Source organism: Verticillium dahliae, genomic scaffold, assembly GCF_000150675.1.
Source record: "Verticillium dahliae VdLs.17 supercont1.1 genomic scaffold, whole genome shotgun sequence".
NCBI lineage: Eukaryota > Fungi > Ascomycota > Sordariomycetes > Glomerellales > Plectosphaerellaceae > Verticillium > Verticillium dahliae.
The window spans coordinates 740,509-767,702 of record NW_009276921.1 but is presented as its reverse complement, the minus strand read 5'-3'; the positions used below and the strand labels follow the sequence as shown (position 1 = coordinate 767,702).

At 57.0% G+C, this 27,194-nt stretch overlaps 12 protein-coding genes across 12 annotated transcripts in view; 6 read left to right on the top strand and 6 right to left on the bottom strand.

The window, feature by feature from the left end:
* Nucleotides 1-288: 288 nt before the first annotated feature.
* On the bottom strand, nucleotides 289-1,292 carry VDAG_00218 (prohibitin; the record flags this gene model as incomplete). Its single annotated transcript, XM_009651595.1, has 2 exons — nucleotides 289-897; nucleotides 972-1,292. 2 exons carry the CDS (start codon nucleotides 1,290-1,292, stop codon nucleotides 388-390), a joined length of 831 nt encoding a protein of 276 aa, XP_009649890.1. The 3' UTR covers nucleotides 289-387.
* Nucleotides 1,293-1,676: 384 nt separating this feature from the next.
* Nucleotides 1,677-2,408, top strand: VDAG_00217 (cytochrome b-c1 complex subunit 8; the record flags this gene model as incomplete). Its single annotated transcript, XM_009651594.1, has 4 exons — nucleotides 1,677-1,735; nucleotides 1,876-1,901; nucleotides 2,109-2,286; nucleotides 2,351-2,408. 4 exons carry the CDS (start codon nucleotides 1,677-1,679, stop codon nucleotides 2,406-2,408), a joined length of 321 nt encoding a protein of 106 aa, XP_009649889.1.
* Nucleotides 2,409-3,305: 897 nt separating this feature from the next.
* Nucleotides 3,306-4,104, top strand: VDAG_00216 (H/ACA ribonucleoprotein complex subunit 2; the record flags this gene model as incomplete). Its single annotated transcript, XM_009651593.1, has 2 exons — nucleotides 3,306-3,600; nucleotides 3,704-4,104. 2 exons carry the CDS (start codon nucleotides 3,306-3,308, stop codon nucleotides 4,102-4,104), a joined length of 696 nt encoding a protein of 231 aa, XP_009649888.1.
* Nucleotides 4,105-4,563: 459 nt separating this feature from the next.
* On the bottom strand, nucleotides 4,564-5,546 carry VDAG_00215 (uncharacterized protein). Its single transcript, XM_009651592.1, has 4 exons — nucleotides 5,464-5,546; nucleotides 5,213-5,281; nucleotides 4,905-5,140; nucleotides 4,564-4,850 (listed from the first exon to the last, which is right to left on the bottom strand). The coding sequence occupies exons 1-4, from the start codon at nucleotides 5,474-5,476 to the stop codon at nucleotides 4,716-4,718; spliced, it is 453 nt and encodes a 150-aa protein (XP_009649887.1). The 5' UTR covers nucleotides 5,477-5,546; the 3' UTR covers nucleotides 4,564-4,715.
* A 1,343-nt stretch (nucleotides 5,547-6,889) lies between these two features.
* On the bottom strand, nucleotides 6,890-8,770 carry VDAG_00214 (nuclear envelope morphology protein; the record flags this gene model as incomplete). The annotated part of the gene is made up of 6 exons (XM_009651591.1): nucleotides 6,890-7,283; nucleotides 7,350-7,578; nucleotides 7,635-7,838; nucleotides 7,925-8,225; nucleotides 8,252-8,341; nucleotides 8,388-8,770. 6 exons carry the CDS (start codon nucleotides 8,768-8,770, stop codon nucleotides 7,132-7,134), a joined length of 1,359 nt encoding a protein of 452 aa, XP_009649886.1. The 3' UTR covers nucleotides 6,890-7,131.
* A 1,447-nt stretch (nucleotides 8,771-10,217) lies between these two features.
* VDAG_00213 (translation initiation factor eIF-2B subunit beta) lies at nucleotides 10,218-11,889 on the top strand (the record flags this gene model as incomplete). The annotated part of the gene is made up of 3 exons (XM_009651590.1): nucleotides 10,218-10,492; nucleotides 10,550-11,737; nucleotides 11,793-11,889. The coding sequence occupies exons 1-3, from the start codon at nucleotides 10,398-10,400 to the stop codon at nucleotides 11,887-11,889; spliced, it is 1,380 nt and encodes a 459-aa protein (XP_009649885.1). The 5' UTR covers nucleotides 10,218-10,397.
* A 1,118-nt stretch (nucleotides 11,890-13,007) lies between these two features.
* On the top strand, nucleotides 13,008-15,054 carry VDAG_00212 (uncharacterized protein; the record flags this gene model as incomplete). The annotated part of the gene is made up of 2 exons (XM_009651589.1): nucleotides 13,008-14,835; nucleotides 14,918-15,054. The coding sequence occupies 2 exons, from the start codon at nucleotides 13,008-13,010 to the stop codon at nucleotides 15,052-15,054; spliced, it is 1,965 nt and encodes a 654-aa protein (XP_009649884.1).
* A 763-nt stretch (nucleotides 15,055-15,817) lies between these two features.
* VDAG_00211 (N-terminal acetyltransferase A complex catalytic subunit ard1) lies at nucleotides 15,818-16,504 on the bottom strand (the record flags this gene model as incomplete). The annotated part of the gene is made up of 1 exon (XM_009651588.1): nucleotides 15,818-16,504. The coding sequence occupies one exon, from the start codon at nucleotides 16,502-16,504 to the stop codon at nucleotides 15,818-15,820; it is 687 nt and encodes a 228-aa protein (XP_009649883.1).
* A 739-nt stretch (nucleotides 16,505-17,243) lies between these two features.
* VDAG_00210 (3-oxoacyl-[acyl-carrier-protein] reductase) lies at nucleotides 17,244-18,167 on the top strand (the record flags this gene model as incomplete). Its single annotated transcript, XM_009651587.1, has 2 exons — nucleotides 17,244-17,295; nucleotides 17,365-18,167. 2 exons carry the CDS (start codon nucleotides 17,244-17,246, stop codon nucleotides 18,165-18,167), a joined length of 855 nt encoding a protein of 284 aa, XP_009649882.1.
* A 2,536-nt stretch (nucleotides 18,168-20,703) lies between these two features.
* Nucleotides 20,704-21,697, top strand: VDAG_00209 (DNA base excision repair N-glycosylase; the record flags this gene model as incomplete). The annotated part of the gene is made up of 2 exons (XM_009651586.1): nucleotides 20,704-20,999; nucleotides 21,133-21,697. 2 exons carry the CDS (start codon nucleotides 20,704-20,706, stop codon nucleotides 21,695-21,697), a joined length of 861 nt encoding a protein of 286 aa, XP_009649881.1.
* A 1,265-nt stretch (nucleotides 21,698-22,962) lies between these two features.
* On the bottom strand, nucleotides 22,963-23,431 carry VDAG_00208 (uncharacterized protein; the record flags this gene model as incomplete). Its single annotated transcript, XM_009651585.1, has 3 exons — nucleotides 22,963-23,032; nucleotides 23,114-23,184; nucleotides 23,288-23,431. The coding sequence occupies 3 exons, from the start codon at nucleotides 23,429-23,431 to the stop codon at nucleotides 22,963-22,965; spliced, it is 285 nt and encodes a 94-aa protein (XP_009649880.1).
* A 3,673-nt stretch (nucleotides 23,432-27,104) lies between these two features.
* The window catches only part of VDAG_00207 (S-(hydroxymethyl)glutathione dehydrogenase), a gene marked incomplete at its 3' end in the record, with an annotated part of 1,568 nt that continues 1,478 nt past the window's right edge, over nucleotides 27,105-27,194 (bottom strand). The window contains exon 4 of the mRNA XM_009651584.1: nucleotides 27,105-27,182. Coding sequence (XP_009649879.1) covers nucleotides 27,105-27,182 — 78 coding nt within the window. The remainder of the gene's footprint in view (nucleotides 27,183-27,194) is intronic.

Here is a 27,194-nt window from a genome sequence, read left to right as displayed (position 1 = left end):
CTTCGGTAGTAGCGATGCTGGCCGTCCTGGCTAGCCACTTTGACATGATCGCGGTACGCGCGAGCTACTCGGTAGTTCATGCCACATCTGGGCAATAAACAACTGACGATTCGCACATCGATCCCATCCTCTCTATAATAGGAGTGACATGCGTAATGTGTCATATGACATCTTGGACCAGCGCCTTTCGTTCTTGGTAGTTGGGTTTCATGCGCTGAGCAGGAACAGCCAACAGGCTGTTAGTGGGAAGAGAGAACCCTGACTGGCTCTTCATAACCAGCACATATTGGAAAGGGGATATACGTAGAATTACACTCATTTAAGTGGCGTCCAGCCGCGGCCACCTTTTGGCCTTAATACTGTTACAAATATCATCCACCAAGCTGATTACCGGCCAACGTTCAGAAGCATCTGGCTGCCGCCAGACTTGCCACCACCGGGCAGGTACACAACGTTGGGGTTGGAAGACAGTGTGGACGCGATCTCCCTGCTCGCCTCAATCTTACGGATCTGGATGAGGCCGTCGCCAGACTTGGAAATGGCCTTGGCGATGGCGTCGGCACTCTCGGCCTCGCCCTCGGCACGGATGACGTTGGCCTGGCGCTCCTGCTCGGCCTTCTCGACGATGAAGCGCGCACGCTCGGCATCCTGCTGGGCAATCTGCTTCTGCTCGACGGCCTTGGTGAACTCCTTGCCGAAGGTCATGTGGGTGATGGACACGTCTTCGAGAGCAATGTTGAACTCGGCGGCGCGGCGGGTGAGGTCGGAGCGGATGCGCTGAGAGACGGCCTCACGCTGGGTGATGAGCTCGGCGGCGTCAAACTGGGCGACGATGGACTTGAGGACTTCGTTGCCGATGGAGGGGAGGACGCGCTCATCATAATCGGCGCCGAGATTCTGGAGAAACGCAAACAGGCGATTAGAACTATAATTTTTCTGGAAGAACGAGCCGGGACTAAAAGGGCACATACTTGGTAGATCTTGGGCAACGCCTTGACTTCTGGCCTGTGCAGCACCCTCAACGTCAGGCTGACCATCTGCAAGTCCTTGCTGCCCGTCATGGTGGCGATGCTCCTGGGCTTGGTGCGCACGTCGAAAACGATGCTCTTCTGCAGCCAGGGGATGAGGAAGTGGGTGCCCTCGTTGATGACCTCATCCTTCACACCCTGCACTCTGTCGAAGATGACTGCCCTGGAACCGCCACGGACATCGTAGATGGCGGTTGAGAGGAGACTGGCACCGAAGAAGGCCGGCACTGCCGCCTTGGAGATGAAGTTGAGAGCGGCGGCCATTGTGGAAGAGACTGCGGCACCGGCGCGATGGGCAGAGCGAGACTGTAGTCGGCGGGGTCGGTGCGATTACGACAGAAGAAGGAGCTGGTGATCCGTTGTCAGAAGGTTGGAAGCTGCACTGCTCAAAAGCTCCAGTTGCACGCACGTTCGAACCTGAGGTGGAGCTTACGAAGGTGCTTCTGCGCCGACCCGTCATGGAAATTCTCGCCCGGAGGTGACACAAACCGGGGCTATTGTAGCAAAGGGGGCGCTAAACCATTTCGGGTGCACTTCGGCAAGAACCTCGACAGGATTTCGAACCTCACCCGAATGATCCTCTTCGACCCTCCAAGCACCTTCAATCCCCGACACAGACCTCGTGCGTCACTCCCCCGATTCGACAACATGAGACCTTCCCAGATCCTGCTCGGCGGCGGCGGCGTCCCCAAGGGCAAATTCAACCAGTAAGACGATTTGCGCTGGGCGCAATTGGCCCGGGCGCGGTGCGGCTTTTCGTCCAGGGCGAACAGTCGTGACCGACGATTGCCCGGGTCTTTTGTTTGCCAATTGTTCTCTCGAGTTCCAATGCTAACTGACCTCGCAGCTACCTCGGTGACTGGGGCAACATTGGTTAGTACCGCCTTTCTTTCCCCGACGCAACGACACAACGACACAACGTCATACGATGGACAATGGATTCGAAGCTCGTCAGAAACACACGGGACAGCGGACTTCGATGGCGACGGAGAGAGCTTGCCGCCCAGGTCCACACGCAACGAGCCAGGGGTTGAGTGGAAATACTTGAGATGAACACCTTTCTAACAAACAAACAAACAGGTGGCGAGAAGCAGCGTGGCATCATCACATTCGGTGTCTCTGCCAACCGCCAGAATCCCTTTGCCGGCGCCGGCCACGATGCCGTGTTCAACACCTTCCGCCGCTTCCGCGGCTCCGTCCTCTACGTCGTCCCTCCTCTGGTTGTCGCCTACTACGCCATGGACTGGGCTATTCACCGGTGCGTTTACCAGACACGCCCTGCGCGTGGAGCGCTGCGAGATGGGGTTACTGACGTGTAGTAGCAACGAGTACCTGAACTCCAAGGCCGGTCTGGCCGAGTTCGCTGACGAGGAGGAATAAATTTGGAGCGACCAGAGGATAAATGATTAGACGGCGAGACCCTTGTGTCAAAACACTTGTACATCAGCTGAGCGACGGAGGGAGGGAATAGAGCTATTCCAATTGAGTTACGCATACAGACGATCGGATCTTGCTACCGTAATTGCGTGGTGGATGCAAAGCTGGCATATTTGTCAGTGGCTGTTGATGTGAACTGCTTCGTCGTGAGGCACCATGAATCCTCGACTCCTTGCGCATCCGCCTCAATGCGTGGTGGTCTCCAATGGACTGATGAAAGAGCTCAATTCACAGGCAATGAGCTCCATTACCTGTCGAATTGCTATTTGTATAAACATCATTGCTCCATGAGGCAAACCGGCCAAAACGTAAGGCAGCCAACTTCGCTCATTAGCAACCCGGAGCCTCTCATTGGTGAGATGGTACTGGGTCCTTCGTCAAACAGCATTCAGAGCGGCACGCCCACTCGAGACGAGTTGTTCAAAGGAATAAATAGTTGGCAGCAAGGTTTTGATGCTATTAGAATGAATGACTGGCAAATCCGATTGAAATCGCTGCTTCGAGGGCCAGAGACCGACGCATGGCATCTCACTCAGGTTTTCTACAGTCACGTGAAGTCTTCCACCTCACCGAAGGTTCCCCGCCGATTTGCCTCACCGAGAGTTTCGGCCCGGATATACTTCAACCCAGCGCCGACTCCAATTGGCGGGCACACGGCCAGCTCCCCGCAAAAAAATCCAAAGGGAAAAATTTCGAGCTTCCTCTGGTACTTGCTGCACCCAGCGACGATACTACGAGACGACCTGAACGCCCACCCTCGAAGATCCGTCCCGCCAAAGTCGCCCAGCACCCGCACCCAGGAACCAATTCGTCGCAAAATACCACCCAAAAGTCGCAGCAATGGCGTCCGAGCGCCCTGACAAGAAGGAGAAGAAGGAGAAGAAGCGCTCCGACGCCGACGGTGTGGCCAAGGTCAAGAAGGACAAGAAGGACAAGAAGGAGAAGAAGGAGAAGCTCGAGCGCGCCCTGGACGAGCACATCCAGGCCGATGCCGCCGCCGCCGCCGCGCCCGTCGTCGAGACTGACGGCGCCGTCAAAAAGGTCGGCCCCATCATCCCCGGCGCCACGGTGCCCTTCGCCGTGCCGCTGGCCGACGACAAGGCCATGAAGAAGATCATGAAGACGATCCGCAAGTGTGAGTAGCAAAGCATCCATTGGATCAAACGTCCGGCGCGAAGCCAGCGACTCTTGGTCCGGCCACCCGCACGTTCAATTGCTGATCTGGTTTCTCCCCGCAGCCGCCAAGAACAACACCCTCAAGCGCGGCGTCAAGGAGGTCGTTAAGACGCTCCGCAAGTCCCCGGCCGCCGCCCCCGGTCGCACCTCCTTCCCCGGTGTTCTCATCATCGCCGCCGACATCTCGCCCATGGACGTCATCGCCCACCTCCCCGTGCTCTGCGAGGACCACAACGTGCCCTACATCTTCGTGCCCTCCCGCGCCGAGCTCGGCGCCGCCGCCAAGACGAAGCGCCCGACCTCCGTCGTCATGGTCATGGAGACGGCGTCCGCCGCCGGCGCCAAGAAGGCCGAGAAGAAGGAGAAGGACGACGAGGACGATGGTGAGGACTTTAAGGAGTCGTACGACGCGCTTGTCAAGCTTGTGCAGAAGGAGACGGCGAGGCAGGCTTTCTGGGCATGATGAGGCATCTTACCGACGGATGTTTGAGACGGGCTGTTGGAAACCGGAGTGGAGAGTAAAGACAGAGGAACCTGGCCGCTGACGGGTACTGCCGCCCGTGAGCTGGCGTGCGTCGATAGATGCGGGCGAGAGGAAGTGTTCAGGATTGCCAGGCAGCTTTGTGGGTATGGTGGTGTATTATACCTCCTGGCCATGTCGCGCGACAGGGACATAACGGATGGGACTGGCGTTTGGTGTCGAGTATTGCTTCGTACTCAAAATATGACGACGATTTGTTAACATTGACAACTTTTTTTACCTGATGTGATGCTTTGCAGACAGCCAGAGTAGCACTGACAAGGTAATTATTCTCCCTGTGTGCTCAAGGTGCTTGTTTGGACGCTACACGAATGCCGTACAGCTTATGGCTTGCAAGCGGAAACACATGACAATCGAGAGGAAGCAGACATCGTTTGGTTAGAGGCAAGTTCTCAATCCATTATCTCTTAACTCCTGAACCTTCCGAGTCCCAGACTATAAGCACATAGGGTGCGGGCCGCTGAGTTCTGTCGTCTGCTTGCCAGGCCACCCTGTTGGTATTCCGACTTGAGGAATGCCACAAAATTATCCCTTTACTCGAAAGGGTTGGTGCGGGTGCCCCACCAGGTCAGGAAGACGGACAGGCCGACCGTCTCGAAGACCTTGGCGAGGACACTGACGCCGACGGTGTCAAGAGCGCGCTTCTCGATGAAGACCTCGGAGATGTACTAGGCAGGGTGTCAGTAGGATTTCAAAGCAAGATAGAGCAAGGGCAGACATACACCAGGGGCGGCAGTGGCGGCGAAGATCAGGGCACCGAGGTAGGAAGCGCCCTTGTAGGACAGAGTGCCGGTGGCGTTGATGAGAGCACCGACACCGTAGGCCTGGAGGGCAGAACCGACGAGAGAGGTGCCCCAGGCGACGGCAGCGGAGGAAGCCTCCTTGGACTTGGCGAACTCCTCCTTGGAGTTGGCAGCCTTCGCGCGCTGGTAGGTCTGGCCGAAGAGGGGGCTGAGGACTGAAGGATCTCATGTGAGCGGGGTGATCACGAAGTGGGCAGCAGTGCGGGGATGAGCCGGGAGAAACTCACTGGCAAGCTCAGCGGTGTGGTTGAAGATGGTGCCGAGGGCAATGGCCGAAGGCTTGACGGGGGGGAGGTCTGACAATGATACGTTAGAATGACTGTTGTCCCGAGGAGCTCGTGTGATGAGGACGGATGGCACCACCATCCACATGTGAGTGGTGCTGGAACACCTCGAGGCAGCGACGGAATCACCGACAAGTGCATCGGCACCCAATGGGCCAGGCAGGGCCGTCCATCCTCAGAGAATCAGGACTTACAGTGCAGAGACATGTTGGCTGGTGTTTTGGGGTATCTTGGATTGGTAGTGAAGATGGGTTCGTTTGTTGTTCGTTATGACGGTGTGACAGGAAGGAGAGTGTCGGCAGACGAGGGGACGCGGCACGCTTTTATGGGAGAAGGTGAGGAATGGGGTGGCAGCTGGAAAGCTTTCCCCATCCGTTGTCCTCAGGCTGTCACACATGCACAACAGGGCAGGAGCTCCCTGCTGGCTACCTACCTCACCTACTCGGCCTGCTTCCTTGCCCCTAAAGCCCGTGACCTGGGCTCCAAAACATGAATGACATGGATAACCTCGGGAACCCCTCTTGGAAGGTAGTGTACATGGCTGAGGCAGGCGCTACGGGCAACAGATCGTGTACCGCACCCGGGATCGGTCAATCCAGCAACGCTGCTAATGACCACCCGCCGCTGGCTAGGGGACAGCTTTGGGGAAAGGGGGGCGCGGCTGGTTTGCGCATTGCTGGGAACAAGCTGCTCGCACCCGCCCCAAACCAGCCAGTGTCGTCACCTGTGCAATGATGTCACCATAACCGATTCCAGAAGCCCACCTCACCTTCACCTCTCTCCCCCCAGCTCACTTACTCACTTCCCTGCCCAGCCCTCCGCTTGCGCTAGGTCTCTATTGGGCCAAGCTGGATGAACATCCTGAGCCCCACACGCCCCACGAATCCGTCATTGGCCCACGCCCCAGCTCCCGCAATGATGTTCTGGCCCGCCCCAAACCGCTCATTGCCAGGGCACTCAGCAGGGGCCTTGTCTGTTCCATCGAGCCGATCCTCGATTGCCCATCGGAGCTTATACTCCTGTCCTCACCTCTCATTTCAGGCCCCAGTACGTGATACCAGTATATGCCAGGTTCAATTCACAGCAAGTGGCGCTGTGGTCTGACCCGGGACGCCAGGAGGAGAGCATGCTTGACGAAAGCTCATTTCCTTGCCTGTGGCTGTGCATCATCAAGATGCATATCGAGAAACTCCCATCTCCTGGCGTCTTTCTGTTTCGAGACGAATGTGAATCCACATCGCATTCCGATACCATTTTTCCCTGCTGGCTTCGGCGTTCGTCAAAAGAACAGCATGATGGTACCATAGCGTCATCGCCATCACATTCGCACGCTAATCTTTCTTCTCCCTCAGTGGTCCTCCTTGCACCTCGCCCGTCCGTCTGCCTCCCCACACACACCCTTGCTTGTTCTGCTTCCCTCTCGGCCGTGATCTGCTGCACCCGGAGCACCTTAGCCCAGGAACGTCGGATGCCCCGTCATGCTTCAAGATGTCGTCTGTGAAACAGGTTCAGGAAAGGCCAGCATAATCCCCAAAGCCCCCACCCTTCGTCGACGTAGCTTTTCCAGGCCCAGGAGCATCATACGTGGCACACAATCACGTGTCGTTCAGCTGCATTATTGACAAAATGGAATAACAAATTGCATAAAACCCGCTCTCGGAACCAGCCATCGACGTTGCCGTCGGTCCCTGAATGCTGGCTTCGTTGCGCCCACCCGCTCGGAAACTCCGTTTCACTCCCGGAAACCTACAACACCGCTGTTGGTATACATACATACACACATTCAATTGCCTTCAGACGTAGTTGAAGCCGCTGAAGTTTTTCACGTTCCGCCTGCCCCTTTGTATTTGCCATTACAACGACTATGCCATGTGCTGACCGTCCTCGCCGCCCCTCAACGCCAGCAGCGCCCGCACATCCGACACGTACTGCAGACCCTCAAGAAGCGGCACCAGATGCAAAAGGTCGTTGTCCGTCGGGTCGTTAATCCAGCCTTGAATGGGTATCGCATTGTCTACAAGGTGGAGAAGAATAGGTCAGCAACACGAAACCACCTCCAAAGACACCAAACAGGTCGTACCTTGATGGAACATGTAACTCAGCGGGCTGTTGTCCAAGATCATGACCCTGCTGAGGTCGGGCTCGACAGAGCTCAGGTCCTTGATGAATGCACCTTGCCGGAACGTGCAGTGCTGGCGATAGTAACGAGCCGAGAAGAATTTCCTCTCCGACTCGAGCCAATCTATGACAGGGTCGGCGTATTCCTGCACGGAGGCCGTGAAGACGACAAGGTTGTACCACTTGCAGATCTGGGATGCCCAAGGTCAGCATGTTCTGGGTTGTGTGTCTAGTGAATGAGCCCTACCCTGCGCAAGAAGTCGTCGCAGTAGGGCCGCTTGTTGACCCAGTAGAGGATGGGGTGCTGCGGCCCTAGCGACGTCTGCCCTCCGGCGCCGACATAGGTCTGGTTTAGCCGGACTTCGACCATGTGCCCAGTACTCATGCGGCCTCCCTTAGACATGCTGTGTATCAATGTTTCGTCGAGATCCAGGATCAGTGTCTTTTGGTACTTCCGATCGGTTTGTTCGAGGTTAAGGTATGATGGTTGGCGGCGGGGAATAAGGGGGCGGAGGTGGTGCTGGTGTTCTCGGGTACTTTCGTCAAAGCGCCAGCAGGTGATGTCGGCGACTTGAGCTGGGCAGAAATATCGGCCACGGCGGTGCCGTCACTGCGTTTGGCCTGTGAGCTGGCAGATTGAGTCTTTCGGTGCTTTCGAAGTCCTTCCTCGCTGTGTAGCTTGGATGCGTATAGACCTTCGTGACGGGGCGATTTCTTCCGTGTCTTGTAGAGTTTTGGAGCGAGTATGTCGTTGTACGGAGCTGCGATGCTGGTTCCTGTGGTCAGGATCCGATTCGGACTCGGACGAGAGGCCCAGACGATGATGAACCGGAAGACGCTACAGGGCGAGACAATGTGCCATACGCTCGACTCGAAGTAGAGAGGTGCAGGCCATTATTCTCGTCGTAGAAACCGGATTCGTGCGCAAACTTATCGTTGCGCGTCCCCAAAGAGCTTTCTCAGCTGAGAGAGCGGCGCAAATGCGCCCGAGCTATCATACAGACAGGCGATGAGGTAGACGCCGGGAGCGGCCAGGGTAGAGAAGAACCATCGGATCGAATTGATGAACGTGGTTGCGATGGAACGCGGCAGAGAGTGCCACGTCGCTGACCGCACACCCGCCTCCTTCGACTCATTCATTAGGGGCGTGTATTCACTCGGCGCATCGATGCTGACGGACGCTTCGTCGACCTTCTCGGATTTGACAGTCGTTGAAGTATTGTCTTCGAGAGCATCATCCCTTCGCTTCCGGTCCGGGTCGCCATCGCACGAGTCATCATTGGGCTCTACCGCCATGCCTATGGAGCCAAAAGAGTTGGATCGCGAGGGGCCCGGGCTTGGTGGCGGCGACACCCGCGAGGTGATTATGTTCAAGGAGTTCATCTTTGGTAGTATATGTAGTCCATAAGGCATGGGATAGGCGAAACCGACAAAGGATACAGCAGATTTCGAAGGTTGAGCAACAAGGGGGCCCTAACGTTTTGATACAGGTCGCGAAGGGAGATGCTGCCGGAAACGCGCAATAGAAAAGTATGGATGTAAAATCGGTAGAGTCCAAATAAGGTGCCAAAAAAACGAGTGGACGGCGACCTGTGTGTTTTGCGTATACGAGGTTCGAAGTCGGCCGAGGAGGGGGTTGACCAGTCTTTGAGACGCTTCGAGTGTTGCCCCAGAGAAAGTAGCGATCACCTCGTCGCCATGAACGATTATTAAGTGGAAGGTTTTCTCCTCAGGGATGCGCTCTTTTCGGTAGGATGGCGGGGATGACGAGGGAGTCTGGCATCTATCAAAGGGATGGTCGCTGATGCAGGTCGAAATCCAATGCAACGTTCAGTAGGACGCGGAGGGCACCTCAAACAGTTCGGATTCGGCTGCGGACGATGGTCGCGTTTGGCGCAAGGGGGTGGGGGGACCCAATGTCGTGAATTTGTCGAATTGCAAGTGCCCAAGGGAGCTCTGCGCGAGCAACGAAGTCGAAGGTCGAGAATTGTGCCACAGCAAGCAGACGGAGAGTGAATGAGTGAATAGACAGGCTGCCTAGGCTGTCAGAAAGCGAAGCTCAACAGTCTGTCGCACCTGGCCTGAGTGGGAGTCCGTGTCTGTGTCGGGTTAGAAGGGACTGGGCTGATCCTTCCACATTCAGTTGGGGCGACGGGAATGAGGTTCACGTGCTCTGACTGGCCATCCTCTAGGGCGAGCTGCCGATGCCAAGCGACTACGTAATTACACCTACGCCGAGGTACTAAGCTGTGGCTACATTCTGCATGCCGTGAAGCTTTAGGAGGTCCGTTTGGGGGGGTCCTTCTCTTCTGGACTAGCCCGTTACTAATACGGACGGGCAAATCAGCATCAGCCTTGCCTAATTCAATATCGTGTACCTTAGGTAAGGTATGCAGCAAGTTATCAAGAGTGATGAGAAGGAGGCTGTTGGTGGATTGTAGGTACCTAGTCTTGTAAGTTCAACGTCCAAGGCAAATGACTCCCTTTGCTAGCCCTGACAGCAAGCAGCAGCTCAATCTTTTGATCGAAAGCCGTCTTCAATGCTTGGTTTCGATGTGGAGGCATCGCGATCTCGAAGCAAAACCGTATAAGCACGTGATTCAAGTCATGAATCTTACCTGCGGCTAACTCATCATGGTTAGTGCACACTGTGAAATTCCCCATCCCACCATGCCCAAGCAAGGTACATTGTCTACGTACCTCCACACACTTCAGAGTGGGATGGCGCTGATCGTAGCTTTGACTCAGAACCACAAACCCTTCAATATCAGCCCTCGACGACGAGCACCCAAATTTCTAGTTCGTCTGCCCAGCCTGTTTCGAGCCCCTGCCATACAAGACGGTAGCAGCCAAGGATTTTCTCACGGCAAGCTGATTTGGTACATCTTGTCCCCGGAAGAACCCCGCGCAATCCGACTGCCCACGGACACGGCGCACGAAGGCACCCCGCGACAACACCCACTCCGAAATCGAGCGATCACAACGCCCTGCGCCCAAAATCAGTACCACCATGTCGTCCGTGAAGCCGAGCCTCTCGGAGCTCGAGAGATACCTCAAGTCTCTGAAGGGAAAGACGCTTGAGGCTTCAATTGACAGTCTTATTTCGTGAGTTTGCCCATGGGTATGCGCTCTGGCAAGTCCGCCAACTAAACGCCCATTTAGCCTCCTCAAGCGACGACAGATTTCCGGCGCCGAGCCATGCGCTGTTGCCACTGCACACATCCTCCTCCAGGTTGTGGCCAAGACAAGATTTCAGGATGTTGACCAGATGCTTGAGAAGGTTCAGCAGGTCGGATGTCGGCTTGTGGCGGCGCAACCTAAGGAGCTCGTCGTCGGCAATATCGTTAGGAGAGTGCTGGGCTTGATTCGTGATGAGGCTGCCGAAGACCGAAATGACGGAGGTGATGAGACACCAAGCGATGTACAGATGACACCTACTGCGGCAGTCGCCGAAGCATCCAAGCTCGAACATCACTGGCCCCCGTCCACGTACACAAAGCAGGATGCCGGCGCGGACTACATATCCAGCGGCCCCCGGCCAGTTCGGCCAGGTGCCTTGACGTCTGCCAGCTCCTTCTCAGTGCCCAAGACCCTACTCAGCTTGCTCGAGGCCGCGCCTACGGTGGATGCGCACAGCACCGCGTCGGGATCGCCTTACATCGGCGCGGGTTCTCCCTACATTGGTGGCTCGGGTGTGTCCACTCCCATGCGCGGACAACAGACCAGAGTGAACGCTATCAGGGCAGAAATCATTGATGGCATCGAGGAGATCAAAGACGAGATCAGCCAGGTTGATGACCAGATCGCTTCGGCTGCTGAGGTGCAAATCCACCCCATGGACTACGTGCTCGTTCACCAGCCCTCTGCCACTGTGCAAAAGTTTATCCTCCGTGCGGCTGCCAAGAGGAGATTTACGGTGCTGATTGCGACGGAGGCGCCGCGTGCATCGTCTGACGAGCCGCCGTATGCCCATTTTAGGAAGAAGCTCTCGGCAGTCGGTATCTCGTCTATCAACGTGATGAACGCCGGGCTCATGGCACACATGCCGCGCATCAACAAGGTCGTGCTCGGCGCTCGGTCGGTGCTCGCCAATGGCGGCGTCGTGACCGATGCAGGCGCCGGAATCATCGCAAGGGCGGCCAAGGAGCGGGGAACATCAGTCATTGTTCTCAGCGGCGTCTATAAATTGAGTCCAGAGAGCTCGGTTGACGAGGAGAATCTGAATGAATGGGGCAGCTCCATGAGCCACGTGAGCTTCGCCGATGGGCCACTTGTGAACGGCGTCGATGTACGAAGCGCCGCCACGGAACTGGTGCCGGCAGAGCTCGTCGACACATACATCACCAACCTGTGAGTGGACTCGTGTTGACAGAATGAGCGGCAGACCGGACTGACACGTTGATAGGGGCGCGCACTCTCGCAACCACCTCTCAACCATCATTGCGGACCACTATAAGCAGGAGGATGTGGACTTCCAGCTGTGGGACGAGCTGGAGAGGTAAAGTCAAGAGGTCAGGGAGCATGATGTTGCGGCAGCTGTCGTGGTCAGCCCACAAAGTACTGCATACATGGCGATGACAGACATGGCTGCCTGTGCCAGGACATTCAAGAGCTGGGTTTCATGAGAGTAGCCACACCTGAGATGTGCTTGTAGCTCAATTCGGGAGTCTGAAAGCCATCAGGCTTCTTGAAGGGAAGAGATTAGCGGTTTCTGAGGGACAGCACAGAGCCATCATGGCAGATCGGGGAAATGGCCGTGGTTGTTCTAGCAGGAGGGGCTGGCCGCGTAAGCAGATGCAGTGACGCGGTCGGCGGAATGGGGCCATTTGGGGGGGTCTTCACCCTCCGGCCCTATCGTCGTCCCTCGACAACAAGAGTGGCTCGAGTCTGCCTTGCGCCGAGAGGGCAATCACCACATAGTCACTGGGTCGCCCTGAAATCAGGGCTGAGTTGATGGGCAGCATACCTACCTGGGAAGGGCACGGTAGCCGAAGGAGGTAACCCGGCACTCGGCAGTTTGCAGTCTGCAGTCTGCGCAATCATCATAAGGCTGGCTGAATGCCACAATGTAGCATATCAAACTATGAATGACACCGGTACGTGGAAGGCGGGCTGGCAACCTATTCGGTTCATTTCGCATCGCCAAGTGCTTGGATTCGGACAAGTCAGGCCAAACGCATCTTGGACGCCAGCTCAGGCAGCGCGCGCCTTGCAGCAGCCTCCCTCTGCAAAGCCATTGAGCTGATTTAATCCACTGAAGGGCGAGGCAGCGGAGGTACCTAGAGGTAGGTAAGCAAGCAGGCTCGACCCGTCTCCCAGCACACACTCTCTCGCCCACATTCACCTATCTGGCCAACAAGCTACAACCCTGCCAAAACACCACCGCCACCAAGGTCACCTATATCGCCGTCAATCAACAAAGAGCTTGGGCTACTAATCATTGTGCACCTACTCATCGTCGTCGACGACATTGCATCCCCATGGAACCCGTATCTGGTTGTGCTATTTCCAGAATTTCGTCTGCCGCCATACACCTGGAGGTTATCCAGAATCTATTCTCTTCCATCTGTCTGCTGAAGGTCTGATACAACGAGCACGTCAGTCAGTCCAACATACCACCATGGATATTCCCGACCCGCCGCCGCCCCCATACTCCGAGACGGATATCTACTCTAGTGGTCATTCCAATCAGCCTATTAATGGCACCGATGCTCGGTATTGTGACCCTTCCAGCCGGCCCCATGGCCGCCCAGTCTCTTCAGCCTCGACATCTGGACTTCAGCCTGCTGCCGTCCTTTCATCCAGTAACCAGAGTGAGGTGAATTTCACTCCGTCCGCAAGTGACCGCCGTAACAACTCAGTCAGCGAGTCATCTTTTCCCGTCTCCTCGCTCTCATCAGCGGCAGCACAAGATTACTTCGAAACTCGTCCACTACCCACGGGCTTCTTTCAGGATCACCACGTAACTCAGACGATTTCTCTCATATCGACCTCTCGTCCAGATGATTTCCCCTACAGACAGGAATGGGCTAGGCGCGATGTGAGTTCGTCAGACTGGCAAACCTTCCTGAACTTTCTACTGCCCAATCACGCCACTGCACGCAACGAAGCCGTCATTGATCGCAAGCTGCTCGCCGAGACAGACAACACCACGGTTTCCGCCTCCAGCGGCCGGGCTCATGCCTCAGTGCACCTCAACCAGCTCCGTCGGGCTTCAGCCGCTGACGTAGCAGTGGGATCGCCTGCCCTTGGCGTGAAGCGTGAAGCAGAGGCCGTCACAGCGGAATGGAACGCATACTTTTTCCAACCCCGAGCCATGTGGGTGCGACTGGCCTTCGAGCCGCCTCGCCTGCAACATCAAGCCGAATACGGTCCTCATATGCCTGGCGCTTGGGGCTCCTCATTTGATCATCACCGCCCTCACCATCTAGGCCGGCCTCTGCCTCCTTCTCTGCCACTGAACCAGCCTCTATTTTTCCATCCCTACTGGGCTCCCCAACCACAGCAGCAGTTACAGCCGGCGCGAGTTTCATCGAGCGGTTTTAACTTTGCTGGTATCAAACTCAACGACGAAGGCTTCTCCATTGGCAACAGGTTCGTCGTGGCTCGCAACGGCGTCCGCGTCGGTGGACTGGTTGCCGATACCAATGGGGTCAGCTACCGAGACAACGTCATCGCTGGGCCAGGCATGTTCAGTGGAGGATTCAACCACGGCTATCCGGGAACCGTATATCACAACACCCATCCGAACGTACATCATGGCCCGCAGGTTAATGCTTATTACTCAAGGCCGGTGCAGGCACCGGGATTGCCTCCTGGGCCAGGCTCACTTCCTGGGTCATTCCCGACAGATGATCAGAAACCACACATGAACCATGATCCACTTGTTCGCATGCCTCCCGAGAGCCTGCTCGTACAGCAGCACCAGCGCAGAGAATCTGGGTCCTCAACCGGCTCAGGGTCACCAGCGAGCTCCGACTCATCGCTCAGTTCTCTGCCGGATCATGACGACCTCAGTGTCTCGCAATTTCCCGTCTTCCATAGAACGCTGCACGCGTGGTTGATAAAGCCCGAAGAACACATCACGAAGCAGAATATTCAACGTCTCAAAGCTGAATTGGCCGAAGCCAAGCGAACACGGTCAGAGTACCCACCTCAGAATGTCGACAGCAAGATCATGCGTGCCGAGATTAAGAGTCTATCGCAGGCGTTCCGCGGGCTGAAGAGGGCGCAGCGAGGTATACGGAGAGAGCGCAGACGGGAGAGGAGGGCGAGGAAAAAGGCTGAGCGAAAGGAGCGGCGGGGGCAGAGGCATGGGAGTGGTGTCGCCTCTGGGGCAGGAGGGAATCCGTGGGGCCTACCGGGGCCGGCACCTCTGACCGTTCCGCCGCGGGTGCTGCCACTGGGGCCGGGTCCGATGACGTCTCCACCAGGCGGTTTTCCTCCTGGTGCGTGGAACACCGGGCCTGACTCTGCACCGCCCTCTGCTCTGCCTCTGGGCCATGCGCCTGGAATGCCTGGCGCTCACAGTGGTGCCCATCCAGGGGCGCCCCAAGCCGGAGGCTGGTCTAGAGTTGCCGACCAGGGGCAGCGTGGACCCGGCAGTCAAGGTCATCAGGCACCAGACGTTCTACACCAGACATCGCAGGATAAGTTTCACCAACTAGACGAGCTGGAAAAGAGGCTTGCTCGGCGATGTGCACAACTCGACGAAGCTAGAGATGGACAGCTCAAAAGAAAGGAGGAAAGGGAGAATGAGGCCGTCTCCAAGCCCTCCGGGACACAAGGAGAGATAGATTCGGTGAGCGCAGGAAAGCAGGTGCGAAGGAACTTGGAAAGTGACCGACTTGAGGAAGAGGTGAGTTCGCTGACGCGGGACGTGGAGCGATTAAGAATGGAGGCAGACGAAGCATTTGCGAGGGAATTGGAGGAACAGGAACGACGAGAGGCGGGAGCCGGCAGGTAGCAGCGCTCTTCCCATGATCAATAGTAATGGATCCTGGCGTCTATGAAGCGTCATTGTTCTGAGTGCTCTTTTGAAATCGCTTTACAGTACCTAGGTATACCGGCGTAGCTGGCGGAGCTTCACTGGCAGTTGGACTGGGGAAGGCTGTCCAGTCTGAAGAGCTCCTCTACCCACCTCTGGCCGCCAGAGTATTAGTCTGTCTGGCTTGCCGCTGGCCACGGTTCATCATCATACCATATCCGCCACACCCCGTCGCCCCCGCCTTGGACTCGAGGACTATGCGAAACTGCCGTCTTTCCTTTTTGGTTTCCTCTTCCGGTCTATCATGATTTCGGTACATCACGTCGTTTTGTTCCTTCTTCCCTCTCCGTTGCATAACCAAGAATTTCAGACTGTCGGGCATCCTTGCTTCAAGCAGGCAAGCCCTAACTGCCCACCGCCCACCGCCCGCCGCCCCCCTTCCTTTACTTGGATTCATTCTTCTCCACGAGCTCGCCGACGCCCAGCGCCTTGCCGACCTTGACCTTGCGCTTGGGCTCGCCATCGGGCTTCGTCTTCTTGCCGGGATCGGAGCCGACATCGCCGACGGCCTCGCCCTCGTCCTGGTCGTCGCCCCGGGCGTCGCGCTCGGCGTCGCGCTCCTCGTTGACGCGGTCACGAATGTCGGCGAGGTCGAGGCGCATGCAGTAGGCGTCCTCGCCGTCGGCGTAGTACTTGGCCTCGGTCTTGTCGGAGGTGAAGCCGAGGGTGTCGCGGTAGAGGCGGATGGCGGCCTGGTTGCTGACGCGGACGTGGAGGGAGACGTACTGGGCGCCAAAGGTCTCGACCATGGCGAGCTGGGACTGGCGCATGATCTTCTCGGCGATGCCGAGGCGGCGGTGGGTGCGCATGACGGAGAGGGAGGTGATGTGGCCGTGGGGGATGCCGTCGGCGGGCTCCTCCTCCATCTTGGCCAGCACGTAGCCGACAATCTTGGGGTAGTCGTAGGGCGTCTTGGCCGGGCGCGACACGTCGACGGCGACGAAGCTGAGCTGGGGCCAGGACAGGGCGTGGTAGAGGTAGTACTTGAGAAAGTAGTTCTCGGGGAGGTTCTCGAGGTTGGCGTGCTGGATCAGCGGGAGGTCGGAGGACTTGAGGAGGCGGATGTCCATGGTGGCGGTTGTGGATGGTGGTTGTCGTCGTTTGTCGTAGAGCTGGGGGGGCAGAATGAGTGGAGCGGGAGAACAGCAGGAAGAAAGGACAGACGTCGTTGTCAAAGCTATGGGTCAGCTCGCTGGCAGGCTGGTGTTGAGACTTTTCGATGTCCGTCTTGCGGTGTTGCGCCCCAGTGCAAAGGTGCTATTCCTGTCTGGCACTTGGCGAATGGAGGTGGGGATCTGCACAGGGTCCGCAACTATGTTGCGACGGAGGGGGTGTCAAAATGCTGACATAATATCATGCTAGAGGCAGAGAGCTTTCTCGCCGAACTACCACCTAAGGTACCTACTTGGTAGGTAGGTAGGTAGGTACAGGTACATGGTACCTGTGTCGGGCCTTTCGCGAAAGACGATTGGCGCGGATCAAACGTCATCGCATCGCGGGGCACGCGCTCAGGTCGAAGCTGCTTTGGCGGGGTAGCTTCAGCGTCCTAGGGGCCTCAGAGGGGGTCCTGGCCAAAGCCAATTCGCTCGCCTCATTGCTCCCATGTTTTTTCCTTGCGCGGGACATCCCAGGAGGCCAATGAGTCGGGTAGGTCTGGTCTTTCAGTCCTTCGAGGTTATGCGCTTCACGATAAAAGGTGTGACCGATCGCCTGCCCTTGGCGACTGGAGGACACGGCACTTCTTTCTCCTCCACACCCACCTAGGTGGCTACTCTTGTTCCCTCTCACACACTTTTTTCGACAAGAAACATGTCGCGATCACTCGATGGAAAGCTCGGCATCGTGACCGGTGCCGCTCGAGGTACCCTAGACTCCACCGCGCCCTTTCTGCGTTGTGCAAAGCTAACCTAACCCTGTGCTACCTACCTAGGCATTGGTGTCGCCATCGCCGAGAACCTTGCTTCCAAGGGCTGCAACCTCATCCTGGGCTACACTTCGGCTTCCTCGCAGTCCCGCGCTGAAAACCTGGCTGCCGACCTCAAGAGCAAGCACAACATCATTGCCCTGCCCGTGCAGGCTGATCTCGGCACCACTACTGGCCCTGCCACTCTGGTCGAGTCGGCCAAGAAGCAGGCCGCGGAGGCGGGCATCGCCAGGTTCCAGATCGACATTCTCATCAACAACGCTGGTGTCGCGCTGAACAACCTCATTCCCGACATTACCGTCGACCAGTTCGACACGTCCTACCGCGTCAACGTTCTCGGACCCCTCCTCCTCGTCCAAGCCGTTCAGCCCTACCTGCCCAACGATCGCTCCGGCCGCATCGTCAACCTCTCATCCGTCAGCTCCTCCACCGGTTTCTTCGGCCAGAGCGTCTACGGTGGCACCAAGGCCGCCCTTGAGGCTATGACGCGCACCTGGGCTCGCGAGCTCAGCGAGAACGCGACCGTCAACGCCATCAACCCTGGCCCCGTCCTGACCGAGATGTACGAAAGCAACACGCCCGAGTTCAAGCGCTTCATCAAGGGCTTCATCGAGCACTCGCCCCTGATGAAGGCTCGTCCCGGCATTGACGATGATGCGCTCGTCAAGGAGGCGGAGACGGCAGGCGGCCGCCCGGCCTATGTCGGCGAGGTTGCTGGCATTGTGGGCATGTTGGTGTCTGCCGAGTCGGCATGGTGCACAGGACAGGTTGTGTGCGCCAACGGCGGCATGCTCTTCGGAACGCAGTAGATTGTCATGTTAGCGAAGCAAGAAATCAAAGTCATCTGTCCAGCAGCCTTGTTTAAAAAAACGCAAAACACGTGTCTCGCTCATCGGGGAGAACGGTTCGGAGCGATAGGACCCAACACGCCGCGGGCCTCCGGCGTTCGGGGCCGGGGCCGAGCACCTGTGGGTCCACACTCGCCGACCAGTGCCCAGGCATGGCTATTACGTAGTGCCGTGCAGCCGAACATGGTCGCCATGCATCACCGCCGACGTCATGCTCCCGAAGAACCATAGCCCCCCGCCAAGACATCACGAGCGCACGCCTCTCGTTCCCACAATCAAACAACACGCCGTCATGGGACGAGCATCGAGATTCGGCTACATTTGTCCCAACTTGACACGACGACTGCGAAATCAAATAACCCCGATGTTCAAATGAGCGCACGGCCACGGTTCGCCGCATGGTCACAGACAACATCTCATCGCAGCCCGCCACGCCTTGAATTCGCCACGTAACCACGATTCGCGAAACCGCGTTCAGCCTCGATCACGATCGGGACTAAAAGCACGGTCAGAACTCAAAAGGAAGAAGAAAAAATAACCGAAAAAAACCATGGCGTCGAAATTACCAGGCTCCGGGCCACATGTCTACGTCCTGCTCTGGCGCGACTGTGGCGGCAATGAATTCGTCGCCCTCGGCGCGTACGCGCATCTCAAGGACGCCAACGCGGAAGCCAAACGCCTGGGCAAGGAGCAGCTCTCCGACGGCCTCACGTACAGCAGTATGCAGGCCGACCTCAAGGCCCAGGACTCGGAACCTCTGCGGTGGGATACGGCAGATGGGATATCATGCTGGGTAGAGCGGCACGAAGTGAAATAAGGAGGCGGGGTCCAATGGCTGGGTGGCGAACAGGATAGCACACCTGGCAGATGAGGGATCCGGCGGTTCTCGGCAGGATATGTATGTTTTTCGTTGGAGGCGATTTGATGCGTGTACATGTTGGATCTGCACGATGGGAGGAGTGTGCCGTCTGTCGCGTACGCGTGTGGGCTGTTCGCACAGAATCAGGGCACGGCTTCGTCTGGACTTGGTGATGGCAAAATGGAGATATGAAGCGTTCTGCAAAGTATTACGAGCACGAAATAAGATGACAGCGAGCTTCATCTCTGCATGATCTCTACGCTCTTGGTTAGAAGTGATCGCGCGAGAACCATGGTCTGCTCGCACGACATTCTGACGCGAGTGCGATGGTTGGACAATGTACGTGTTACGCCATTTGCATGCTCGACTACGTGGATTGGGTGCTGTTCTTGTCAACGTGGTCGTTGTGGCTTGCCGGTTTGGACGTCTAACGTCTGGCTGGCCCACCGAGGACGTTCCTGGAAATTGCCATGTTTTGAATGCCAGCGAGACCGTGCTGGCTTCTCAGTCTGATGATCGCAAGTTTGCAGATACGCCATCTAGAATGACCATCTTACCGATTCGGCTACAGAGAAGAGATGTATCGTTCGCGCAGTACTTCGAAGAGCTGTGGGTTAACATGGCAGTATAAGCTTCGCGTGTCCTCGGGAGCGATCTGGAGCGCCGCTTGACATGATCCCCCGATGTCCCGTTGGCAACACTTGTCGGGTCACTTTGCGAACAGTTCCAAGATGTTATGATTTGTTTGCTTGCACAACACAATCAAGGCAGTATCTTTGTTGATAATCAAGCCTCGATGTGGCTGTGGTAAGACAAGCAAGCAAGAGGCAGATGTGTGTATGCCAGAGATCCAGACGTGCGCACAGAAATATCAAGGATGTATGAAGTATTCCCAGGTAGACAGATGCTTAGGCTCATCACCTTGGACATGGCGAAGAACTGCAATGAGTAGCCCAAGCGAAACAAGACGACACATGCAGGGACCCCGGGGTGTGGCACAAACGGCCCGGCGCAAGCCGCCTGCAGGCTGCGCTTTCGCTTTCGCTTCGGCGGCGGGGTGGGGTGGGGGCTTCAGGGTCGCACATGGTAATCCCAGCGCCGTGGTTCGCTGACCCCGTTGTATCAATCCAATCCAGGGGTCAGGGAGCTGCTCGAAGCTCATCTATTGCGAGGCTGTCGAACACACACCATTCATCAATCTGCACCAGCGGAAGGAACGTGGCACGTCTTTTGCCCACCCTGCCACAATGCGAACCTCTCGACTGTCCAAAGACACGGCAGCCATTCTGGGTGCAGTACCCCCATTACCCTCTGCGCCTCGTCGAACGACACGCAGCTCTCTCGCCCGATTTGCCTTTCACGACTCGACCGTGCCATCCTCCTCTCCAACTCTTGCCACAGCGCCCCCTGACCCCCGACATTGAAGATGGCCTGGAAACGAACCCCCGAAAACGCCGCCGCGTCGTCACAAAGGTCGAGCCCGTGATCAAGGCGCCGCCTTCCCCCAACTCCAAACCCCCTTCCGCGTCACCGCGAAAGCGCCGGAAACCAGCCCGCGTCATCAAAGGCGAGTCGCCATCGGGAGACACGGTCGAGGGCCCGTCAGACTGGGAAGAGATGTATGAGCTTGTTCGCCAGATGCGTCTCGGCGGCACCGCGCGTGACGCCGCCGTCGACACCATGGGCTGCGAGCGCCTCTTCTCGCCAACGGCCAGCGACCGCGACCGCCGCTTCCAGATCCTCATCTCCCTGATGATGTCGAGCCAGACAAAAGACACGGTCAATGCGGTGGCCATGGGCCGATTGCACGATGAGCTGCCGCCCCATGAAGCGGGCGCGCCACCAGGGTTGAACCTCGAGAACATATTGGCCGTTGAGCCTGCGAAGCTCAACGAGCTCATCAGAGTCGTGGGTTTCCACAACAACAAGACAAAGTCAGTCTCTGGCCCCTCCTCTCTGCCCCATCTGCCTTACGAGGACAATGTTTCCTTTACCAGCCCGGCAAGGCCATCGTCCCCTCACCCCTCCCTTGTACCGACCCTCGGATTGATCCACGAGGCTAAACAGCCCCAGGTTCATCAAGCAGGCGGCCCTCCTCCTCCGCGACAACTTCGACGCCGACATCCCCCCGACCATCGACGGCCTCACCTCGCTCCCCGGCGTCGGCCCCAAGATGGCCCACCTCTGCCTCTCCGCCGCCTGGGGCCGCACCGAGGGCATCGGCGTCGACGTCCACGTGCACCGCATCACCAACATGTGGGGGTGGCACAAGACGGCAAGCCCCGAGGCCTCGCGCCTCGCCCTCGAGGCCTGGCTGCCCCGCGACCGCTGGCACGAGATCAACACGCTGCTCGTCGGCCTCGGCCAGACCGTGTGCCCGCCACAGGCCGGCCGGCGGCGGTGCGGCGAGTGCGACCTCGGGCTGCGCGGCCTGTGCCGGGGTGCGGATCGGAAGAAGGTGGCGCTGGGACGGGCGGCGGGGCCCGAGGGCGTCAAAGTGAAAGAAGACGACGTGCCCAAGGTGGACGTCCTTGCGTCAGAGTTTTTCGAGACGCGGGTGACCAAGGAGGAAGGGCACATGCTGGACGAAAAGGTGGTCAGCATCAAGCGGGAAGCGATACATGACGAGTAACAAAGCCCCTCCAGTCAGCGCCTTGCCTCTTCATCTCGCATGATTCAATCGCAGAGGCAAAAGACGGCAGTATGCTGCACGATTGGCGGGCGAATGATGCATCAAACTGTTCGTCCCCCCCAATCGCAAAGGCGCTTGCCGCACCCACCAGCACGTACGCATATACATAAATGAGGCACCTTAGGTACATACACATGCGTGCGCGCGCGCGCCGAGGCACACAGCGGGCGGTGGTCGGTCACATCCCCACGTCCCACGGCCACGGCCACGTAGCGGTGCATGTCAGGCCACCACGCACTCGCACAGGCAGAGAGGCCTGGTGTCTTGACTGGCTTTGCCAATGGCGGCCCAGATGGGGGGGGGTCAGAGATTGTTGTCGCCCATGTCGTTCGTCATGCGATGAACGGTTGTCGAGCGCTCTGCTGCCCACCCGACCCGATCTCCCTCGAGCGAACGACTGTGCTGCGACCACGACAGTCGACAGGCGAATGACGAACCGCCCGATGGGCCCGACCCCGCGCGATGGTGTTCGGGTTGCGAGTCAGGTGGGCCAGTAGTGCTGGTTCCGGGGCTGGGCGGTCCATGGCTGATACGATATCGGAGATAGGCCGGAATGAGTGTGAGTCTGGCACAGGTGAGTCTGGCACAAGTTGTTGGGAGATGACGGGGCGAAGGCGAGATGGGCGCATTCAACCTGACTCGTATTGCTACACGTCACAAGTACATTGGTTAGTGTCGTAGATTCACAAGAACGAGGTGCACAGTAAGATGCAACGAGTCGCACAATTGCGACGTGGTGATGGCCCGGGAAGTGATAGCATGTGTACCATCTAATAGAACGTGTCCCGAGTCTATGGAGTCTATAACGCTTCGAGCCATCGCAAGGTTCCACCTGCTGTCACTGAGCGGGACACGTGGGTAGAGTGGAAATGAACAAAAATGCATGTGCCACAATCAGAATGGATGCGGGGTGAAAGGTGTAAAACAGATCATGATGCTACCATCTAGCTCCCCGACCTGCGACCCCGAGGTATATGGACAAAAGTGATAATGAAGCCCTCCGGTACGCCGTGCGGGGGTAAGGGTAAACTAAAACGACTAAAATACAATAACATGCTCTGGGACGGCGGAAGTTCGCTTCGTCGATCCTGTTGTTCATGAGGGACAAGGTGGTGTGTCCGAAGTGAAGTGCTGGAGGCCGCTCGGTCGATATCTTCCAATCGCTCGGCGCCTCTCGTTTCCTCCGTGTGTGGCAAGTGAGATGCTCAGTCGCACCGCCTGGTTTGCAGTCGCTCGTCGATGGTGACGGCGACGGCGATGGCTTCCGATACGGCGCTGATGTTGCGTCAACTTGCTCTCCGGCACATGCCGGCTTCCCCGAGGAAGGTGTGTTGTGGTGGTGGCTGAACGTTTTACACGCCGCGGATCATTTGTGTCCTTTCGGACTCGAGCTGCGCTGCGTTGCGCTCGTGTGACTCCTTTTTGCACTGGGAGAGCACCATCCATGTCAGCGAGCAGTCCTTCGTCTCGCAAAACATCACCCAAGCCAAGGAGCCAGGGATTTGAGACAGACGAGGGAGCAGAGCTTACGTCTTCAAGGCCGGAGCACTTGTGGTCTTCCAAAAGGCGGTGCTTGCCACAGAAGTGGCCCTGGCAGAAGCCGCAGTCGCCAACGATGCGCTGAGCGGCATCACGGCAGTCCTTGGCGGTGCAGCGAATCTTCTTTGCAGGCATGATGGTGATTTGAGGGGGTGGTGTGTCGTTGTTTGTGGGGTTGTCTGATAGAAGTTTTCGCCGGGCACGAGACTCGAGGAAGAGAGGTCGACGTTGATGTGGTGTGCCTGTGATAAGCTGAGGTGTCGAGAGTCGGCTGGTAGAACGGTGTCGGTGGCAGTGGTGCGGTGCCGAGATGGGAGGGGGAGGAGAGGAGGGAGAGATTGGGAGGAGGCGAGGGTGGGAGAAGGGCGAATACGTGTCAGTTAATAAAAGGAATAGGAGGCGAGAGATGTCGGAGCCAAGGCAGGTCGGCTGATGACGAGAAGATGAGCCGCTTTTAAAAGGGTGCTTAGCAAGAAAGGGAACCTGGCGCGAAGACGGTAGGCAACTCCGCAACAACGCAATCATGGGCCCGGGCCCGGCGTCCTTGCCTTCCAGCTGTCCTGCCTCCTGCCTGCCTCCTTGCCTCCTGACACTCTCGCCTCACATGGCCTCCACTGTGACGCCTTTGCCTGGGGCTGGCCTGCCTTGCGCTTGCCTTGCCTGGTTCGGAGGACGGGGAGCGGTAAGTGCTTGGCTTTGCACGGAGCAGGTACAGGGGGGAGGGGGGTGTTGTGGACACTGCGGGCTGGCTACACCATGCAGGGTTCCAGGCGCCAATGCACGCCTAAACGGGGACCGTGTGGGCCTGAAGCGGACCCGGCTCGATTGACGACGGAATAGATGGGCACTGTACCTCCCTAACCTGCCTGCCTACCCACCGTCAGGATAGGTACTTACCCAGGAGCCAGTCGCACCTTCTAGGGGACCGAACCGGATGGAAACGGACGGGCTTCCCGCCACGAGGTCAATGACTCTTACGTTCCCTTCCAAGCTGTTGACAGAAAATCTGGCACTCTTAAAATCGGGCACTCATATCTACCAACTAGTCATTCTACCCTCCATAGCTACCACATCCCTCATCCGTTGCGGCATTGAATCAATCCAGTGATTAACACGTTCTGGATTTATCCACAAAGGTAGCAGCCCCTAGGATCCTAGATTCTGTAGGTGTATTATGGCGTGGAAAATCGGTCATTTTGGTGGTTGTAGTGGTGTTGTGAGGTGAAGGATTTTAAGAGTGCCAGATTTTCTGTCAACAGCTTGCCTTCCCAGCCAGCAAGCCCTCGCTCGATTTTCGGTCTTCCTTCTGTCTTTGCCTCCTCAACCCCAAGACTCAACGATGAAACCCGATCAGACATAGATGACCACCCACGGTTCAGATAAGACAAGCGCATTCTTCTGTTCCCGTCTTCTGATCCACTGCCTTCCACAGCCTTGACCCAGCCAAGCCAGCCCTCGACTTGGAACCCGCCGCCCCGGGCCAGGCAGCCAGAGCCAAAGGCATCTGTCCCCATCCGGAAGTCGATCCCAACCAGCGGTTAGCCGCAGAGCCCAACAGCCAGCGAAGTGACGGCCAGCAGCGAACAACAGACATCTGCAGATGGGTCTAGGCCGCGACCTCAAAGACCAGGCGTGCCACAGGGTTCCAGCTGACACGACAGACGATGAGGTGCCGAAAGCGGTTTAATCATGGCTGTGATGAGATCGAGCCACTTTGCCTGCCAAGCTTGAGTGACCTTGACCGCCAACCAGAGGTGCACAGGCATTGCTTTCCCCAATTTCTTCGTTCTCTAGGATCTCTACTCTACCCACGAGCAGCACGGTTCAATCATGGCAAAGCATTTGACGGTGTTCGTTTCAATTGGGCGCGTTTGACCACAGTCTGGCGGAGGACTAGGCCCTGTGCCGAACCGTTTAGTCCCGAGTTGAGTTTTTGCGGGGGGCTCAAATCACCCTATGTACACGAGTCATCTGGCACCACGCATGGCCGACGACGACCGCTCATGTCCTCCTACGTAGGTGGCCGAGCCCGCCGAGATGCATACCCATGGAGATTGACGCTGGCGCCGAGACGGCCAATTCGCAGTGCAATGGGCAATATGCCTGCAACATCTACCCACCTGGACCTCCTCCATGGGCACCCCTCTGCACCCATCTCCTCAGCCGAAGGCTTGGCGACATGTCAAACCGCACAGACAGCGGCGCCTTCCTCCGGGGCTCAAGTGAATATCACAATAGTGACCTGCAACCCTACCTCAGGCAGCCAGTTCTTTATCTGTAATTCTTGGACAACGACAGCAAGACCTCAACGACGCAAGGCGTGGTTTGAAGAGATCGATGAGACCGATGCCGATGGTAAAGCAAGCTAAGCTCTGGTTGGAGACAGTTTCGAGGCCAAAGTCAGCAAATCTTGTTGCTGCTCACTGCGGACCAGGTAGAGCTGCAGACCATGGCCTTCCCAGGGGGCTCCTTTGGTTTATGTAGAATCCATTCCAGGTTCAGCGTTGAGTTTCCAGACGCCACTGATCGGTCAAGTCGGTTCCCAAAAGCTACAGTATACAGCTGCTACGGCTGACAACGATATTTAGGTTGCGAATGAACAGGGCTTGGCATATCTCCGCAAGTACGCGATGATCCTTAGTCCTCTATCATACTATTGCAATTTTGTAGTCGAAGGCCGCGAAAGCCGATGTCTAGGTTGCCACTAGATATGCCAAGGGCTCATATTGAAGTCCTAAACAGACCAGTGGAAATTGACCAGGAGGTCGTGATATTAGCTTTCAAGCCAATAATCCAGACTAAGAATGCGCCGACGACGATGTCAATCAGTATTTCCAGCTAGCAGTTATTGATGGAGTGCGGAAGTGAAGAGGAGCAATCACTCACTGAACCATGCATGTCTACCCCCACGGGCAACTCGTGGAGGACCGGTCGATTCTGGTTCGGCTACGCAGCCATGAAAGTCTAAGTGTGGCTGCTATATATCGGGCCGCATTGCATGAATAGTGCGCCGGTTTTGAGTTGCTTGAAGACACGGCCAGCATAGATTCATTCGCAGAGCAGAAGACATCGCCGTCGAAACCCCCCAAGATGGATGGCCCGTCGTGGCAGTGGCTGACGAACTTGCGGGGGTTCCCCCGCGATGTACTAGTTTAGTCTCTCGGTGGTCACGAGCTCGCGGTCCAGGAGGCGCTGTTGATGCAGCGGGCGTGGCGACGACGACCGCCATTGACCCGAGATGCCGCGGAACTATCCAACGAACAGCAAACTAATTCCCCCCTTCAGCTTCGTAGTTCATCTGACAACATATTGGTCTTCAGATACGAGACTTGAAGTGTGAGCTAGGTTCCCATATCTCAAGTGGGGGCCGTGATGGGTGATCAGATATTTGGGCTTTCATGTTCATGGAGGACTCGTTGCATATCCATCATGTCCCTGGTCGACCAGCTAATTAGTAGGGTTGATGCTTCAGCATCATGAAGTCAAGATTCGTTCAACAGTTGTTACCAAGGTCGTCTCGCCAATCTGCTGCGCAACAAGACACGCACGAACAGACGCAGGAAAAAGACTCTCATCAATCAGCATGAGTATCATTAAACATGGTTCTGAGCTACGTCATGGTAACCAAGATACCGCTCGTTACGGACCCAACTCCTATTCTTGACCTCAGCTCGCCGTTTTTGGATCCCACTGAAACCTCGCCTCTCTCCCCGCCGCCCAGCACCAGACGCCTTGGATGTGACACGCGATCGGTTGCCTTATTGTGAACAATTTGGTATACCCTTTTTTAAATAGATTTTTTCCACGGTTACTCCGACAGGTCGCGCATGTCGACAACGGCGCGGATGCAGTCGCCCGACTTCATGACCTCAAAAGCGGCGTTCATCTGCGGCAGGGT